Source organism: Cetorhinus maximus, chromosome 28 (assembly GCF_964194155.1).
Source record: "Cetorhinus maximus chromosome 28, sCetMax3.hap1.1, whole genome shotgun sequence".
NCBI classification, from domain to species: Eukaryota; Metazoa; Chordata; class Chondrichthyes; order Lamniformes; family Cetorhinidae; genus Cetorhinus; species Cetorhinus maximus.
In genome coordinates this window covers 8,256,153-8,276,422 of record NC_135906.1, presented here as the reverse complement: position 1 = coordinate 8,276,422, position 20,270 = coordinate 8,256,153, and the positions used below count along the sequence as shown (strand labels likewise).

At 44.5% G+C, this 20,270-nt stretch overlaps 1 protein-coding gene across 1 annotated transcript in view; it reads right to left on the bottom strand.

Annotated features, from left to right (window-relative positions):
* The window catches only part of atp13a1 (ATPase 13A1), a 95,381-nt gene that overhangs the window by 19,694 nt on the left and 55,417 nt on the right, over positions 1–20,270 (bottom strand). Inside the window, exons 13-18 of the mRNA XM_078531149.1 lie at positions 18,607–18,764; positions 14,580–14,755; positions 13,941–14,051; positions 5,329–5,454; positions 3,588–3,696; positions 2,589–2,788 (exon numbers count right to left, since the gene is read on the bottom strand). Of these exons, the coding sequence (XP_078387275.1) occupies positions 2,589–2,788; positions 3,588–3,696; positions 5,329–5,454; positions 13,941–14,051; positions 14,580–14,755; positions 18,607–18,764 (880 nt within the window). The remainder of the gene's footprint in view (positions 1–2,588; positions 2,789–3,587; positions 3,697–5,328; positions 5,455–13,940; positions 14,052–14,579; positions 14,756–18,606; positions 18,765–20,270) is intronic.

Below are 20,270 nucleotides of genomic sequence, written 5' to 3'. Positions count from 1 at the left end.
TGTGGTTAGATTCTCTCTTATTGGAGATGGTCATTGCCTGGCACTTGTGTAGTGTGAATGTTACTTGCCACTTGTCAGCCCAAGCCTGGATATTGTCCATGTCTTGCTGCATTTGGACATGGACTGCTTCATTGTGCAATCATCAGCGAACATCTCCACTTCTGACCTCGTGATGGCAGGAAGGTCATTGATGAAGCAGCTGAAGATAGTTGGGCCGAGGACACTACCCTGAGGAACTCCTGCAATGATGTCGTCGAACTGAGATGACTGACATCCAACAATCACAATAATCTTCCTTTGTGCTAGGTATGACTCCAAACAGCAAAGAGTTTTCCCCCGATTCCCATTGACTCCAGTTTTGCTAGGGCTCCTTAATACCACACTCGGCCAAATGCTGCCTTGATGTTAAGGGCAGTCACTCTCACCTCACCCTCTAGAGTTCAGCTCTTTTGTCCATGTTTGAACCAAGGCTGTAAAGAGGTCAGTGGCCCTGGAGGAACCCAAACTGGGCATCAGTGAGCAGGTTATTGCTAAGCAAGTGCTGCTTTGCTTGATAGCTCTGTTGATGACCCCTTCCATTACTTTACTGAAGATGGAGAGTAGACTGATGTGGCGATAATTGGCCGGGTTGGATTTGTCCTGCTTTTTGTGTACAGGACATACCTGGGAAATTTTCCACATAGCCAGGTAGATGCCACTGTTGTTAGCTGTACTGGAACAGCTTGGCTAGGCGCACGGCAAGTTCTGGAGCACAAGTCTTCAGTGCTATTGTCGGAATGTTGTCAAGGCCCATGGCCTTGCATTATCCAGTGCCTTCAGTTGTTTCTTGCAATCACGTGGAGTGAATCGAATTGGCTGAAGATTTGCATCTGTGATGCTGGGGACCTCCGGAGGAGGCTGAGATGGATCATCCACGCTGCACTTCTGGCTGAAGATTGCTGCGAATGCTTCAGCCTGATCTTTTGCACTGATGTGCTGGGCTCCCCCATCATTGTGGCTGGGGATATTTGTGGAGCCTCCTCCTCCAGTGAGTTGTTTAACTGTCCTCTACCATTTATGACTGGATGTGGCAGGACTGCAGAACTTAGATCAGATCCGTTGGTTGTGGAATTGCTTAGCTCTGTCTATCACTTGCTGCTTATGCTGTTTGGCACACAAGTAGTCCTGTGTTGGAGCTTCACCAGGTTGACACCTCATTTTTAGGTATGTCTGCTGCTGCCCCTGGCATTCCCTCCAACACTCTTCATTGAACCAAGGTTGATCACCTGGCTTGGTGGTAATGGTTCAGTGGGGGATATGCCAGGCCATGAGGTTACAGATTGTGGTTGAGTACAATTCTGCTGCTGCTGACGGCCCACAGCACCTCATGGTTACCCAGTCTCGAGTTGCTAGATCTGTTTGAAATCTATCCCATTTAGCATAGTGGCGGTGCCACACAACACAGTGGATGGTATCCTCATGTGAAAACGGGACCTTGTCTCCACAAGGACTGTGCGGTGGTCACTCCTACCGATACGGTCATGGACAGATGCATATGCAGCAGGCAGGTTGGTGAGGATAAGGTCAAGTATATTTTTCCCTCTTGTTGGTTCCCTCACACCCGCCTCAGACCCAATCTAGGAGCTATGACATTTAAGACTCGCCCAGCTCAGTCTGTGGTGGTGCTACCAAGCCACTCTTGGTGACGGACATTTAAGACCCCCACCCAGAGTACATTCTGTGCCCTTGCCACCCTCAGTGCTTCCTCAAGTGGTGTTCAACATGGCGGTGTACTGATTCATCAGCTGAGGGTGGTGGGTGGGGCGGTGCGGTATATGGTAATCAGCAGAAGGTTTCCTTGCCCATGTTTGACCTGATGCCATGAGACTTCAGACTCCAGAGTTGAAGTTGAGGATTCCCAGGGCAACTCCCTCCTGACTTATACCACTGTGCCGCCACCTCTGCTCAGGGATGGTGATGATGGTTTCTGGGACATGATCTGCAAAGCATGATTCCGTGAGTATGAGCTTGACTAGTCTGTGGGACAGCTCTCCCAATTTTGGCACAAACCCCGAAACGTTAGTGAGGACTTTGTAGGGTTGACCAGGGCTGGTTTGCCGCTGTCGTTTCTGGTGCCTCGGTCAATGCCGGGTGGTCCGTCCGGTTTCATTCCTTTTTGTTGACTTTGTAGCGGTTTAATTCAACTGTGTGGTTTGCTAGGTCATTTCAGAGGGCATTTATCAGTCAACCAGATCAGCTTTCAAATATGGAAGGATTTATCAGATCAGTTTTCAAATGTGAGATGAATGTACCAAGATCAATGCAGGTTTAGGGATTAAGATGATTCGTTATTTTCTTAGCCTGATGAGGGGGCTGGACAGAGTAGATAGGGGGAAGCTGTTCCCACTCGTAAAAGGATCAAGAACGAGAGGGCACAGATTTATAGTGATTTGCAAAAGAAGCAAATGTGACATGAGAAAAAACTTTTTCACACAACAAGTGGTTCGGGTCTGGAATGCACTGCCTGGAAACATCTCGAAACACCTTGGGATGTTTTATTACGTTAAAAGAACCATATGAATGCAATGTTACTGTAGTAAAAGTCTAACCTTCTGCTTGGGTGCGACCCGGGCAAACACGTGGACATGAGGTATCAGCTGCATCAGGAAGGGCCTGTCCATCATATTTAAATAATTGAGCCCTTCTCCCGTCATGCACAGGTCGTAGTGTCTAGTCAGGTCACTCAGGGTGGATGGAATCACGGGACTGGTAACTTTGCCATCAATGGACTCCCACAGCCACCGAGAATCTGAAGGGATAAACACACAACATTCCATTAGACTTCATGAACATAGGACAGTCCTCCAAACATTCCATTACAAAATGATGTTCCTTGGGGATTGCTGCTAACCAGTGAAGTTTTAATACCATAATCAGGTGTTTCTATCAATGCTTTTTGTTGCACTTAAAATAACTTCAACAGATACCTATTGACATGTGACATGATTGTGCACCTCAATGCTGTCTAGCCTATGGCGCACCAAGTAAAAGGTACAAACTGATCTGTTTTACACATGTTTCTATTCAGCTAAATACAAGGCTTTAGAACCACACATGGTAACTGTCTTCATAAAACAAACATGTGGCTGCTCAGATCAGTTTTCAAATATGGGAGATGTGTACCAAGATCAATGCAGATTTAGGGATTAAGGCAGTTTATTATTTTCTTAGTCTCTGGGGTCAATTTGGTGGCAAATATGGCTACTCGTAGTTATCCCAGTTCTGAGGAGAAGGTCATTGCCCTGAAACATTAACCCTCTCGTTCTCCATAGAGACTGCCCGGCTTGCTGAGCGTTGGCTCTGTTTATCCTGGTTGGTGGGCAGGGGGTCAGTGTCCTACTCAGAGGTGCAGCAATAATCTGGTTTTAATCAATACATCGAGTAAGAATAAGGGCTAGGAGGAATAGATCACCTAGCTCTACTGCACTAGATGCATATGAAGAAAACATACATTGACACATTTGTGTTAGTGAGCTGGACCATTTTATCTGCTGCTTTGAAACCTCAATTAAGTACATCAGGCTACAGGTATTGGGTAGTGGCTTTACCTTTAGTGTGAGGTGCTTGGAGGACAAGAGTGTGCTCTTTCTGGATGAAGTGGAGCTCTCGGGCCACATGACAGGCTGTAAGCGGGTTGTCACCGGTGATCATAACTACCTGCAGAGGGATTGGCAGGGAGAGAGGGTCACAGACAGAAACATGGCAAGGCACAGGCACAATGGAGGGAGGATGAGTAAGGAGGAGAAGACATGAGCAAGGCAGTGGGTGGTGGTGGGGGGGGGGGAAAGAAAGGAAATGTGGTGGGGTGGGGGGACGGAGTGGAAGTGAAAAAGAGAGGAAGGGATAGACAGTCACAGTGATTAGACAGCCAATCAACAAGGATTGAGAGAAAACATTTAAGGGAAGAATGAGATGGAATGAAATGAGGGGGTGGGGAAGAGATCACAAAAAAAATTCCTCAAACTAATTAAATGATTGCAATGTTAATTACAGATGTTGCACTCCATAGCCAGGTTTATCTGGCTGGGGATTAATATTGTCCCAATGTCACTATCATTTTAGATGCAAGAAATCTCAAAATTTGCTGATGACAAAACTTGGAGAACTTGTGAACTGTGAGATGGATAGTATTAGACCTCGAGGACGTTGGCAGGCCGCTGGAAATGGGCAAGGAAGGTGGCAGGTGAAATTTGACGCAGAGAAATGCAAAGTGGTACACTTGGTGGGAAGAACAAGGAGAGGCAACATAAGATAAAGCATATAATTTTAAATGGGATGCAGGAGCAGGGGGACCTTGGGTTATAAGTGCTCAAATCGTTGAAAGGTGGCAGGACAGGTTGAGAAACCAGTTAATAAGGTGTATGGAATCCAGAATTAGAGGCAAAGTAAAAAAAAAGGAAATTACGATGAGCCTTATAAAACACTGGTTTGGCCTCAAATGGAGTATTGTGCCCAATTCTGGACGCCACATTGTGGAAAGAATATGAAGGCCTTAGATGGGGTGCAGAGAAGGTTACAAGAAGGATTCCAGGGATGGCGGACTTCAGTTAAGTGGACAGATTGGAGAAGCTGGGGCTGTTCTCCTGAGATAAGGGAAGGTGGAGAGGAGATTTGATAAGAGGTGTTTAACATCATGAAGTGCCTGGATCAAGAGTTAGGGGGAAATCATTCCCATTGGTGGAAGGATTGAGAACCAAAGGATGCATGAGGAAAAACATTTTTTTTTTGCAAACACGAGTGGGTAGGATTTGGATTGCACTGCCTGGGTGTGCAGTGAAGGCAGATTCAATCGCGGCTTTCAAAAAGGGAACTGGATAATTATCTGAATAGAGAAAAAAAATTTGCTGGGCAACAGGGAAAACGCAGGGGATTGGGACGAGATGAGTTACTCTTGCAGAGAGAGTCAACGTGGGCACAATGGGTCAGATGGCCTCGTTCTGTGCTGTAACCATTGAATGATTATAAATATTTGAAAGTTTTCAATGACGAGTCAAAATTGCAAGAGGTCTGTTAGCCAAATATATTAGCTTGTTGCCACAGCTGCATGGTATTAGTTTCTAACAGCGTGGATATTTACATTTGACACTTGATGCCCTGAAGCCCACCTCCCCTAAAGTCTCGACTTGCTGTTAGATGCATCAACACAAGAACTTAAGTGAGGTGACTATTTGCTGATTGACTTTAATGACTCTTCACACTGGAGGCCCACCTGGACAACGAGCGAACTGACCAGAGATCACTGCAGGATGCACAGTTATTGTCTGCAATCTAATTGGAAGGTGCACCTACCTGATGTGACGCATTCTGGATCTCTTTGATGACTGCTTTCGAATCAGCCTTGAGGGGACAAGAAACGACCATGAAGCCTGCAAACTTCAGGTTTGACTCCAACTGCTCGCGGGTTATTGCTCGTACCTGGGAGGAAAGAAACAGGGAAACAAAATTAACAACGGCTCTTATGGTGACAAGAAAAAAAAACCTTGTTGGAGTAGTACCACCTTGTTGGAGTAGTACCAACACTTAACTCCCACATGAACAAGGCCCTTCCTGCAAAAGCCATAAGTGTAGAGTCCAGAAGACAGTCAAGAAACACTGGAAGGCAAATTTACATCCTGTTAAACAGAAGACTCTGACTGCTTAGGTATGGCACTAGTATGACATCTAGTTCCATACCTACCATCACCATCAAGCCAGGAGATCAACCCTGGTTCAATGAAGAGTGCAGGTGGACATGCCAGGAGCAGCACCAGGCATACTTAAAAATGAAGTGTCAACCTGGTGAAGCTATAACACAGGACTATTCACATGCCAAACAGCATAAGAAGCAAGTTATAGACCGATCTAAATGAGCCCACAACCAACTGATCAGATCTAAGCTCTGCAGTCCTGCCACACCCAGTCATAAATTGTGCTGGATAAGTAAACAACTCACTGGAGGAGGAGGCTCCACAAATATCCCCATCCTCAATGATGGGGGAGACCAGCACGTCGGTGCAAAAGATAAGGCTAAAGCATTTGCTACAATCTTCAGCCAGAAGTGCCGAGTGGATGGTCCATCTCAGCCTCCTCCGGAGGTCCCCAGCATCACAGATGCTAGTCTTCAGCCAATTCAATTCACTCCACGTGATATCAAGAAATGGCTGAAGGCACTGGATAGCGTAAAGGCTCTGGGCCCTGCCAATATTCCAGCAATAGTACTGAAGATTTGTGCTCCAGAACTTGCCATGCACTGAGCCAAGCTGTCACAGTACAGCTACAACACTGGCATCTCCCCAGCTATGTGGAAGATTGCCCAGGTATGTCCTGTACACAAAAAGCAGGACAAATCCAACCTGGCTAATTATCACCCCATCAGTCTACTCTCCATCAGTAAAGTAACGAAAGGGGTCATCAGCAATACTTGCTCAGCAATAACCTGCTCACTTTGGGTACCACCTGGGCCACTCAGCTCTTGACCTCATTACAGCCTTGGTTCAAACATGGACAAAAAAGCTGAACTCCCAAGGTGAGGTGAGAGTGACTGCCCCTGACATCAAGGCGGCATTTGACCAAGTCTAGCATCAAGCAGCCCCAGCAAAACTGGAGTCCATAGGGATCAGTGGGAAAACTCTCCACTGGTTGGTGTCATATCTAGCACAAAGGAAGATTATTGTGATTGTTGGAGGTCAGTCATCTCAGTTCCAGGACATCACTGCAGCATTTCCTAGGGTAGTATCCCAGACCCAACCATCTTCAGCTGCTTCATCAATGACCTTCCTTCCATCATAAGGTCAGAAGTGGGAATGTTTACTGATGGTTGCACAATGTTCAGACTCCTCAGATACTGAAGCAGTCCATGTCCAAATGCAGCAAGACCTGGACAATATCCAGGCTTGGGCTGACAAGTGGCATGTAACATTCGTACCACATAAATACCAGGCAATGATCATCTCCAACAAGAGAGAATCTAACTATCGCCCCGTGACATTCAATAGCATTACCATCACTGAATCCCCCACTATCAACATCCTGAGGGTTACCATTGACCAGAAACTGAACTGGACTAGCCGTAGAAATACTGTGGCTACAAGAGCAAGTCAGAAGCTAGGAATCCTGCAACAGGGGACTCACCTCCTGACTCCCCAAAGCCTGTCCACCATCTACATGGCAAGTTAGGAGTGTGATGGAATTCTCCCCACTTGCCTGGATGAATGCAGCTCCAACAACACAAGAAACTTGACACCGTCTAGGACAATGCAACCCACTTGATTGGCAACACTTGCACAAACGTTCACTTCCTCCACCAACGACGCATAGTGGCAGCAGTGTGTACTATCTACAAGATGCACTGCAGGGATTCACCAAGGCTCCTTTGACAGCACCTTCCAAACCCACAACCGCTACCATCTAGAAGGACAAGGGCAGCAGACACATGGGAACACCACCACCTGGAAGTTCCCCTCCAAGTCACTCACCATCCTGACTTGGAAATATATCGCCGTTCCTTCACTGTCGCTGGGTGAAAATCCTAGAACTCCCTCCCTAACAGCACTGTGGTTGTACCTACACCACATGGACTATAGCGTTCAAGGAAGCAGCTCACCACCACCTTCTCAAGGGCAATTAGGGATGGATAATGAATGCTAGCATAGCCAGCGAAGCCCACATCCCCTGAATGAATAAAAGTGACTGGTGTGAATTATATTTTAAAAAGAAGTATTTCTCCACCTTAGAACTACCACAGTAGACAGAATCCACAATATCAACACAGGATGCAATGCAAGGTTCCCAATTCCCATGAACAGGGGCGTTGGCTCTAGTTTGAAGAATATAGATAATTCTACATCTTTTATGGCCAGTACTGATGTGTCGTTTTAACCTAATGACCAACTGATCTCCTATAGCATTCCACAGAGAGCAAAAGCCAGGTGCAAATTTCAGATGAAGTGAGTTAGAACAATGAAGAATAATTGGACTGTGAAGTATGCAAATGTAATTCAATTCTTACTTTAAAATCATACATTCTGCCCTTATTTTTACAATTCCATCATGTCCCATTTATAGTGGAAACAGTCCAACAAAATATGCCGCTCTATAATTGCACCTCCCAGCCAGAGAATCGAATTACAGCAGGATTTATTTGTATAAAGGAAATTTTCATGATAAATGTCTACATGAATTTGTAATAAGAACAAACTTGCATTTATATGACGTCTTTCACAACTCAAGGACAACCCAAAATGTTTCAATGTCAAGGAAATAATTCTGAAGTGCAATCACAGTACTGCAAAGCAGGAAAGCAATAAGTTTGACACAGCAAGGTCGCTCAAACAGCAATGAGATGATTGAGCAACCAAGTTGTTTTGGTGATGTTGGATGAGCGAGAAGTGTTGTCCAGGGTATCAAGGGAACCCTTCTGCTCCTTTTCGCTTTGTGTCATGGGATCTTTTAAATCTACCTGCAAACAAGTTCAACATCTCAACCAAGACAGCACTACCTCTCATATTACACACAAGTTAGTTAAACTCATCTAAACCTTGGCCGAGTCCCTTCCACCCAACACCCTTGTGCTTTTTGGCCTACATTGGCTCCCGGCCCAGCAATGCCTCCAAGTTAAATTCCTCCATGGCTTCGCCACTCCTTATACCTGTAACCTTCACCAGCCCTACAACTCTCCCAAGATCTCTGCATTCCTGCAACTCTAGCCTCTTGCGCATCCTTGATTGTCATCACCCCACCATTGGAACGGCGATGTATTTCCAAGTACCTTCATGCACCTAGGCCTCAAGTTCTGGAATTCCCGCCCTAAACATTAATGCCTCACTTTTCTCCTTTACGATGGCCTTTAGACCTCCTTTGACCAAGCTTTTGGTCACCTGTCCTAATATCTTCTTTGGCTCAGTTCAATGCTTGTCTGATTAGACTCAGTTGGTGGGAAGGAGCGAGACCAAGAGCGGGGGTATAAGCAATGCAAAAAGTGAGTATTCAGTCAGTGAGCAGCAGGAAACAGCAAGGCCAGGGCAGGGATATAAACAGCTATCCAACAGGAGCCAACCTGTAGGCTCAGAACCCGCATTTGGAAAGAATAATCAAGGTGTGACATCACAGGGAAATAGGTAGGTGACTGGCTGGTGAGTATTTAGCAATGACAATCTCCAACAAGAGTGAATCTAACCATTGCCCCATGACATTCAATGACATTGCCATCACTTAATCCCCCACTATCAACACCCTGGGGGTTACCAGAAAGAATACTGACTACTAGAGCAGGTCAGAGGCTGGGAATCCTGCAGCGAGTAACTCACCTCCTGACTCCTCAAAGCCTGTCCTACAAAGCACAAGTCAGGGGTGTGATGGAATACTCTCCACTTGCCTGGATGAGTGCAGCTCCAACAACATTCAAGAAGCTCAACACCATCCAGGAAAAAGCAGCCCGCTTGAGTAGCACCCTACCCACAAATATTCACTCCATCCACCACCAATGCACAGTGGCAGCAGAGTGTACCATCTATAATATGCATTGCAGCAACTCACCAAGGCTCCTTAGACAGTATCCTCCAAACCCACAACTGCTACCACCTAGATGGACAAGGGTAGCAGGTGCATGGGAACACCACCACCTGCAAGTTCCCCTCCAAGCCACTCCACATCCTGACTTGGAAATATATCCCATTCCTTCACTGTCACTGGATCAAAATCCTGGAACATCCCCTCTAGTAGCACTGTGGGTGTACCTGCACCACATGGACTGCAGCTCACCACCACCTTCTCAAGGGCAATTAGGAATAGGTAATAAATGCTGGCCTAGCCAGTGACCCCCCACCACATCCCATGAAAGAAAAAAAAATCCTATTTATCTCATCTAAACTAGAGTGTTTCAACTGGGATAAGTCCAACATCAATTGAAATAATAAAAATATAAGCACAGGCAGGACTAAAGGCATTCAATTTAATCAATAAAATAATTAATTAAAACACTAATGCTGGCAAGGCTGGCGATATGTTGCAGCTGCAATACATGGGAGCCCTTGTGCACCAGTGTGATCCAAGTCAAACACGTTTGCAGTGAGTGTCTGTGGCTTGAGGAACTTTGGCTCAGAATCAATGGGCTGCAGTCCGAGCTACAGACACTGTGATGCATTAGTTGGTGGCGGGGGGGGAAATTACATGGACACTGTGTTTTATGAGACAGTCACATCCCTTAGGCTAGGGGAATCGAATTTGGTCCATGGTAAGAGACAGGAAGGTGTGACAGCGTGTGAAGTAGGTATGGGAATTGAGAAGGTAGAAGTGGAGGAGCCTCAGTATTTTCAAATATCCAATGCATTCAAGGTTCTTGCAGGTTGTATGGACAAACACAGGGTGGATGAGCACCATGGTAGAGGAAGCCATTCAAGCGGGGTGGGTAGTTAATAGGAATGTAGTGAAAGTAGGGGACAGTGTCATCAGGAGGATAGACATAGTTTTCTGCAGGCTGGTGTGAAAGTCCAGAAGACTGCATTGCCTGCCCAGTGCGCCATAGCTCAGGCCATCTGCCAAGCGCTGGAGGGGAACCTGCAGTGGAAGGGAGAGGATCCAGTTGTCATGGTCCACGTCGGTATCAAAGACATAGGCAGGACAAGGAAAGAGATTCTGCTTATGAGCAGCCAGGGGCTAAATTAAAAAGCAGAGCCTCAAAAGCCAATAATCTCTGGATTATTACCCGAGCCATGAGCAAATTGGTGTAGGGTAAATAAGATTAGAGAGTTGAATGCGTGGTTCAAAAATTGGTGAGGGAGAAATGGGTTTCCATTCATGTGGCACTGGCACCAGTACTGGGAAAAAGTGGGAGCAGTACTGTTGGGGTGGTCTTTGCCTGAAGAGTGCTGGGACCAATGTTCTGGCGAGTTGTATAACTAGGGCAGTAGATAGGGCTTTAAACTAAAAAAAGTGGGGCTGAGGGATCAAGTGCAGGAAGATGTGATAAATTAACAGGAGAGGACAAGGCAAGAAAGCAAAGTAGCAAAAACAGAAAATGCTGGAAAAACTCAGCAGGTCTAACAGCATCTGTGGAGAGGTAAAAAAACAGAGTTAACGTTTCGAGTCCTTATGATTCTTCAGAGCAGGGAAGGAGAGTCATAAGGACTAAAAACGTTAACTCTGTTTTTTTTTCTCTCCACAGATGCTATTAGACCTGCTGAGTTTTTCAAGCATTTTCTGTTTTTTGTTTCAGATTTCCAGCATCTGCAATATTTTGCTCTTATCAAAGCAAAGTAGCAACGAGGTAATGAAAATCAGAGCATGGCAGAAAGGGAGAGAGCGCACAAACTTAAGGGTGACAGCAGATAAGGCTAAAGATTACAAAAATAGTAAAAAGACAGAACTAAGGGCTCTGTTTCAGAATATATGTAGCATTTGTCAGCTCAAATTGAAATAAATAAATTCAGAGACACAGCTGCAGGATGACAAAGGCTGGGTCCTGAATATTCAAGGGTATATGACATTTAGGAAGAACAGGAAGCTAGGAAAAGGTGGAGGGGTAGTTCTGTTAATTAAGGACGACATTAGTACAACAGGGAGAGATGACCCAAATTCATTCTAAATATCGAGATGTAGAATTCGTTTGGGTAGAGGCAAGCAATAGCAAAGGCAAAAATTCCCTTGTGGGTGTAGTTTATAGGCCACCAAAGATGCATTCCAGAAAGAAATACTCTAGGGGAAGAACGCAGCATCTGTGGTTAACTAAGTTAAAGATAGTATCAAACTAAAAAAGAATACAATTCTGTGAAGATTAGCAGGTCAGAATACTGGATAGGGTATAAAGAACACCAAAGAATAACTAAATAAAAATGAGGGAGAAACTAGAGTAAGACAGAAAGCTAGCTAGAAATATAAAAACAGATAGTAGGAGTTTCTACTGTTATTTAAAAAGGAAAAGAGTAACTAAAGTGAGTGTTGGTCCTCTGGAGAGAGAAGGTCTGGGGAATTAGTAATGGGAAATAAGGAAATGGCAGGTGAATTGAACAAATATTGTGCCTGCCTTTACTGTAGAGGATACAAATAACATCCAAGAAATAATTGTGAATCAAACCTCTAACTTGCTCTTAGAGCCACAGTATTTATATGGCTAGTCCAGTTCAGTCTCTGGTTAATCATAACCCCGAGGATGTTGATGGTGGGGGATTCAAAGTTGAGATGGTTAGATTCTCCCTTGTTGGAGATGGTTAGATTCTCCCTTGTTGGAGATGGTCATTGCCTGGCACTTGTGTTGAATGTTATTTACCACTTGTCAGCCCAAGCCTGGTTACTGTCCATGTCTTGCTGCATTTAGACATGGACTGCTTCAGTACCTGAGGAGTCATGGATGGTGCTGAACATTGTGTAATCATCAAGAACATCTCCACTTCTGACCTTATGATAGAAGGAAGGTCATTGATGAAGCAGCAGAAGATTGTTGGACTGAGGACACTACCCTGAGGAACTCCTGCAGTGATGTCCTGGAGCGGAGATGATTGACCTCCAGCAACCACAACCATCTTCCTCTGTGCTAGATTTGACTCCAATCAGTGGAGAGCTTTCCCCCCCAACCCCTGATTCCCATTGGCTCCAGTTTTGCTAGGGCTTTTTGATGCCACACTCAGTCAAATACTGCCTTGATGTCAAGGGCAGTCACTCTCACCGCACCTCTGATTATTTCATTCTAGGGTTGTTAAAAAAAAGTGGCTGCTGTGATAGTAGATGCATTGGCTGTATTCCAAAATTTTCCAAGATTCGCTAGATTCTGTGAAGGTCCCATCAGATTGGAAAATAGCGAATATAAACTCCTCTATTCAAGAAGGGAGGGAGACAGAAAGCAGGAAATGACAGGCCAGTTAACCTAACATCTGTAATAGAGAAAATGCTGCAATTTATTAAGGAGGTTATAGCAGGGCACTTAGAAAATCTCAGTGCAATCAGGCAGCATTAACATGGTTTTGTGAAAGGGAAATCATGTTTGACTAATTTAGAGTTCTTTGATGAAGTAACAAGCAATGTGGATAAAAGGGGAACCTGTAGATGTGCTGTACTTGGATTTCCAGCAGGCATTTGACAAGGTGCCACAAAGGTTACTACACAAAACAAGAGCTCATGGTGTAGGGGGTAACATTAGTATGGATAGAGGATTGGTTAGCCAACAAGAAACAGAGTAAAGATAAATGAGTCATTTTCGGTTTGGCAAGATGTAACAAGTGGAATGCCACAGGGATCGGTGCTGGGCCCTCAGTTATTTACAATCTATATCAATGTCTTGGATGAAGGGACTGAATGTATAGTTGCTAAATTTGCTGATGACACAATGATAGGTAGGAAAGTGAAGAGGACATAAGGAGTCTGCAAAGGGATACAAAGAGGTTAAATGATTGGGCAAAAATTTGGCAGATGGAGTATAATGTGGGAAAAGGTGAACTTGTCCACTTTGGCAGGAAAAATAGCAAAACAGCATATAATTTAAATGGAGAGAGATTACAGAACTCTGCAGTACAGAGGGATCTGGGTGTCCTGGTACATGAATCACAAAAAAGTTAGTATGCAGGTACAGGAAGTGATTAGGAAGGCAAATGTAATGTTCCATTTTCCATACAGGGAAAACAGGTTTTTTTTTTTAGTAATGGTGATGACCTGGAACACTGCCTAAGTTAATGGTGGAAATGGAGATGATCACTGATTTCAAAAGGAAATTGGATAGCCACTTGAGGAAAATAAACTTACAGGAAATAGAGCAGGGGATTGCGATGGACTACATTGCTCGAGAGAGCTGGCACAAACTCAAAGGGTTAAATGGCCCCCTTCTGTACCATAATGACTATGATAACACTGCTACCTGTAGTTAGCGTACAATTCAGTACAGTTACTGTACAGAAGAGGTGAGAGAGCCAAGCTAAGACATCCAAGCATATTTTTACCTGCTGATGAGTGAGGTGACCCATCTCCTTATATCCCAAGGCTAATACTCGTGCTCCCTCTCGTGACATCACAGTGTGGACTGCATCGTAGTGGCTGGGACACTCGGAGAACTAGAAAACAATCACACATACAACACAAGTCACAAAACTAAACTGATGATAGATTCAGCTACAAGATTCCAGAAGCATCACAACAGTAGGTGCCCTTTTGTTAACTCCCTCACATGATGGCCAAGACCCGAGTGACCGGCAACGAGTCCTTCCTCACACGCAAGGTGAGCCACCCCGAGCTACTCCTGTGACCCAATTGCGGAGCAGCACTGTCCCATAGCCCTCAGCTGCAAGTTACTACAGAATTTACCTCTACCACCTTTTCAGGCAGCACACTGCATATCACAACAATTGACCGGTTACATTTTTTTCAACTTCCACCTGTATTTTTTGCCAATTACTTTAATTACATGCACCGTCACTTAGTAAGGGGTGACTGTGGTTTACAGTTATCTACCGTGGTGGGGTGAGCAATGAAGTTTGGTGGGGGGTGGGGGGAGGGCAGAAATAAGGCTTTGCTGTGTGATCCAGTGAAATAAATATTCTTTCATATTCTGAATCTGCTCCAAGCCTGACCAGGCTTCTTACCATGCTACGCAGTGTCTCAGGTGCTCCCTTCACAGTACTGAAGTATTGGAGATCCGTGGAGCCCATTGTTTCGTAAGACCCAAGGACTGACATGCGTTTTAGTGCGCTGGCAAAGTGAAAGCGCTGGTGTATTTTCAGACCTTGCGATTTGATACTTTTGGGAAAAACCTTCTCATCTAAGGAATAAAGACAAACAGTGAGGCAAAGTACTTATTTAAAAAAAAAACATTCAGCTGAATTTGGTAACTTTTCTGCACAAAAGCCAACTGGGAAACATCATCATTTGCAATTGGCTTATCAAAACAACACCTCTGGTTTGTAAATGTTTTTGAATCACTTCACACTAAGAAGTAAGTGAGGTTGTTAATATTAACGTAAACAAGGAAATTGCTTTAAAAAGCATAAGGGACCTTAAAATATCAGGCTGCTGGCACATTCACACGAGTGTTCTTTAAGGAAATGGGACAGAGGTACATCACAAACCCCTTGCCCAGATCTCTAATAGCTCAATGGAGTCAGGGGCTGCTCCCTCAGACTGGGAGGGAGTTAATAAAGTTGCAATTCCAAACTTTTAAAAGGGGAGATAAAGTTAGAACAGGGTAACTATCCGGGTGTAACTAACCCAAGGGTCAGTAATGGGTAAAAAGCTCCAGGGAATCATTACTGATGCACTATATGACCACTTAGACAGAGACAGCCTCATAGGGACACCCAACATGGCTTCTAGAAATTGACTGTAGAGTTCACCAAGTTTCAGCATGAGGGTAACCTGGCATATATTGTCTACTTGGAGCTTTTGATAAGGTGTCATGCAATGGGTTACTTTACCACAGCAATTTGAGAATTGGCTGAATACCTGTAGGGAGAAAGTGTTTTGACGATAAGATTTAAACATGCTAAAGACCAGTTACCAATGGTGTCCTGCAGCGACTGGTGTTGGGACCTTCACTGTTTACTATTTTTGTTAATGATCTAGAGGTAGGCGTTAGGGCAATAATACATGAGTTTGCAGGTGATAGGATATAGTCAGGGCTATAGAGCACGCCCATTACTACACGTGCAACTAATGTGTGCTGGGGTATTAGGACTATGTTGGGCAAATGGTGCTGACCTTAGAAAAGTGGAGTGTTATGCGTGTGGTTTGATCAAATGCTACACATATATAGGGAAAAGAATTTAAGCCAGTGGTGAAAGGAGGAGATCTAGGTGTTTTAGTGCATCATTCTCTAAAGGTTCATGATCAATGTGGTGAAGCTACATCTAAAGCGAGCAGGGTTCTAGGACAATTCACTATAAAACAAAGCATACCATTTTTTTTCTTGTACAAGACCTTGGTTGGGCCTCAGTTAGAATACTGTGTCCAGTTTTGGTCTCCTCATATGATGGGTGATATTGAGGTTCTGGAAAGGGTGCAGAGGAGGGCCACAAGATTAATTCCCAATCTGAAGCACCTTAGTTACCCAGATAAGCTCAATGAACTGGATCTCTCTAGAGAAGTGTTGACCCAACAGTGACTTGACTGAGGTTTATAGAATAATAAAGGGACTAGCTTGTGTTATTATTTCAAATATTTCAGCTGAATAGGTATGGGAGGACCAGAGGTCACACTTACAAGTTATGCAAGCACAGAACTAGTTTGGGTGTGAGGTGATTCTTATAAACAGTGATGGGGAACAGGTTACTGGTTCTTCAGACGAATTCTCCTCAAGCGAGAACTGGATCTGTTTTCTCAGTGGGTGGAGATCACCTTGTATTAGAAGATGGCATCGGTAATATAAATCAAGGTCAGTGTGATCTGGACTAATTTGGATTGCCTATGGAGGGAGTTTTCAAGTATACCTACCCCTAATTGAACTTGGGGTATCATTTCTCAGGTTTTACATGCTTCCACTTAGGCTGGGGAGTACATATAATAGGAGAGACAATATAAAATAAAGGGTGCAATTCTAGGAAGTGCAAGAACAGAGGGGCCTGGGGCCATACAAGCGTAAATCATTGAAGGCGGAGAGCAAGTTGAGAAAGCTGCTAATAAGGCATATGGGACCCTGGCTTTATAAATAGAGGGCACGGGGCACAAAAGCAAATAAGTCATGGGCCAGAATTTTTCCTGCGTTGGGCAGGCTCGGCGGGAGAGGGAGGGGGCAGTCGCACAGCCGCCAGCAATCGGCTCCGCACTGCCATTTTACGCCAATTAAGGCCTGCCCAGCATAACATGAGCGGTAGCGCTCAGTGTGGGCAGGGGGAGGAGGGAGAGTCAGGGCCACCGCTCAAAAGAGCGCTTCAATCTCCCTGAGGCACAGAGCTGCCTCAGGGAGATTGAAGCAGTTTGTAAAAACATTTTTACAGAAATTAAACATTTAACGAGACATGTCCCCTCATGTGACTGTGTCACAAGAGATGGGACATTTTTTTTATTTTTCATATAAAATTTTTATTTAAGTATTTAATGAGCAAACCTCATCCCGCTCGTGAATGAAGTTGCCTAAAAAACATGAAGGCCGCTTGGCCTTTTTGCCTGTCCGTCAACCTTAAGGTTGGACGTGCAGCGTAAACAATGATGGTACTTAATTCGTTAATGGCCTTAATAGGTCCATCAGTTATCGGCAGGCACACAGCCGACTCTGGTGCGCGCCTGCCGATCGAAACATCGCGATGATGTCAGGACGCACGCCCGATGTCATCGCATGTCATTTTACGCACTGAAAAATCCTGGCCATAGTGAACCTTTATAAACACTCGTTTGGCCTCAACTGAAGTAGTGTGTCCAATTCTGGACACTGTACTTCAGGAAGAATGTGAAGGCTTTAGAGAGCATGCGAAAAAGATTTACAAGAATTGTCCTAGGGACTTCAGTTATACGGATAGAGTGGTGAAACAGGGATTGTCCTCCTTGAGGAGAGAAGGAGGAGAGGAGATTTGATAGAAATGTTTTAAATCATGAGTCTAGATAGAGTAGATAGTGAGAAACTGCTCGCATTGACTGAACGGTTGAGAACTGGAAGGTACTGACAAAAAGGTGGTTAGCAAAAGAACCAACGGCGACACGAAGGGAAACTGTTTTACACAGCAAGTGGTCAGGATCTAAAATGCACTGCCCAAGTGTGTTGTGGAGGAGGATTAAAATTGGGCTTTCAAAAATGAATTGGATAAGTGCCTGCAGCAAAAAAAATTTGCAGGGCTACGAGGAAATAACAGGGGAGCGGGACTAGCTGCAGAGAGCCACCCTTGGGCATAATTGGCTGCAGCACAAAAGGAGGCCATTCAGCCCTTCTATGGTTCTAATGTGATGCGCAAGACATTACAACTGCGTGGAGCAGGGTGGCTGGACTGGTCAATAATTTTGCATATTGCACAATCAAGAATAAATTAATAGAATCACCCAGGCAAGAGTCATTGGCTACAAAAACAATTGTATTTCTTTAAATTAAGGCGACACTTGCAGGACATCTGTTGAGGTAAGCAGGACAGTGCCAAGCTAAATCTGGAAATAAATACTGGGGGATGATGGTGCTCAAGAATGACTTAAGTAGGACACAGTGCGATGAGTCTCAACTTTAACACAAGTAGGTAAAAAGAGAGACACAAAAGGAGGAAGTTCAGGGCGGAGGAGGTGTGACAGGAAAGAGCAAAACAAGGGGTAAAAACAGAACTGAGTGTGCAGGAGCACAGCATCAGAATGAGATTGTGCAAGAAAGCAAGTCCCACGCACACAGTCATACAGTAATCCCAGCTTCTTTGCATCCTGTCCTCTTTAGAGGGGGGACTTCCCCCACAAATTAGAAGGCTTGGTTCATTCAGTAATTATACATTGCAGGCTAGCGATACCGTTTAAAATGGCAGTGGCTGATAACTTCAGTTACAGGTACCAAAGCACCATTAATGAAATCATTCACATATGATTTACTTTTAGAAAAATATTTATTTTTTGAATGTTTGTTTTGTACTGGCAGCTGCCGCCACAGTAAGTGGAGAATGTGCCCGCATTCACAGCACCATTTTGATAGAAATACAAAAACAGCCTTTTCACCTTTTGTGAGCGTCCAGTCCACTGCAGTTAGCATTGCCTTCTCAAGGGGATCGCCAACCAATGTCCCATCGTCCATCTGTACCAGCGAATGACACGTTGCCACCACCCGGTGTGTTTGCAGGGGAATCTCTGACACTGGGACCAGCTCCTTCCCGTCCCTGCAATGTGAGGAGATCTTATGATGAAAGGTTCATCTTCGTTCTAAATGTAGCAACTTCATGAATAATTTGGCTGCAGCATTTCCAGTCCAGAATATTAACACCTCACGCTGCACAATTTCAAAAATAATCCCACAGCCAAATGGAATTATGTTTGTTTAAATAAAGACTTCAGCCACTAGTCAGAAGAAGCATTGAGAGAGTATCCAAACTGGAGCTCCTGAGCCCCACAACTCACCCACTCGCACACTTATATTTCTTCCTTGCTGCTTTGTTCTCTTTGAATTTTGAGAGTGGGGAGGTCTGCATTTAACACTGCCTTTGCTGGCAAACAATACCTAAATCTGGACACGGTATTTTTTTTTTTATTCATTCATGGGATTTGGGCATCGCTGGCTAGGCCAGCATTTATTACCCTAATTACCCAGAGTCAACCACATTGCTGTGGGTCTGGAGTCACATGTAGGCCAGACCGGGTATGGACGGCAGATTTCCTTCCCTAAAAAGACATTAGTGAACCAGATGGGATTTTACAACAATCACCAATGGTTTCATGGTCATCATTAGACTTTTAATTCCTTTTTTTTTTTATTGAATTCAAATTCCACCTTCTGCCGTGGTGGGATTCGAACCCGGGTCCCCAGAGCATTACCCTGGGTCTCTGGGTTACTGGTCCAGCGACAATATCACTTCGCCATCACCTCCCCTGACCAACTGATCACAGCGGACAGTGCAGAGAATGAGATATTGAGCTTTTAGCTCTTGCATCATTTGGCTATTTTTCAGTTTTAAAAAAAAGTATTCCTTCTCAGGATGTGAGCATCGCTGTCAAGGTCAGTATTTATTACCTGTCTTCAGCTGCGCTGAGAAGTTGGTTAGTTCACCACCTTCTTGAAGTGCTGCGTAGCAGTTTAATGTAACCGAGTGCCTTGTTATGCCTCAGAGGACAATTAACAGTCAACCACATTGATGTAGGACCAGAATCATATTGTGGCCAGATTGGATAAGGATGCAAGTTTGTCCCCTGTTGGATATTCATGAATCCACTGGCTTTTTATGACAATCCAACAGTTTCATTGCTCACTTTTATTGGCACCAGCATTTTATATCCAGATCTTTAAACTAAATTCAAGTACTCAAATTGCCACAACCAATTTGAACACATGTTCGCTTGGATTATGAGTCCAGGCCTTTGGATTACTACTCCAGTAACTTAGCTGCATCAAGGTAGATACAAGAATATAAAAATGACAGGTGGGAAAAGACCAGGTGACCCATCAAACCTTCCCCACACTTCCGATGCCTGTAGCATACTGACTAAATACCCAGATAGAGACTGTACAACACGCAGATCAGTCCCTCTGTAAACACACAGTTCCCAAACTCAGTCAAGCAGAGGCCAAGCACTTTACACCAGAATAGCCACACCAGCTAATTGCAAATGAAAGAATACTGGTCGAGCTGCTGGTGATATTAAGGCAGATGGCTAAAGCTTGGTCAAAGGTA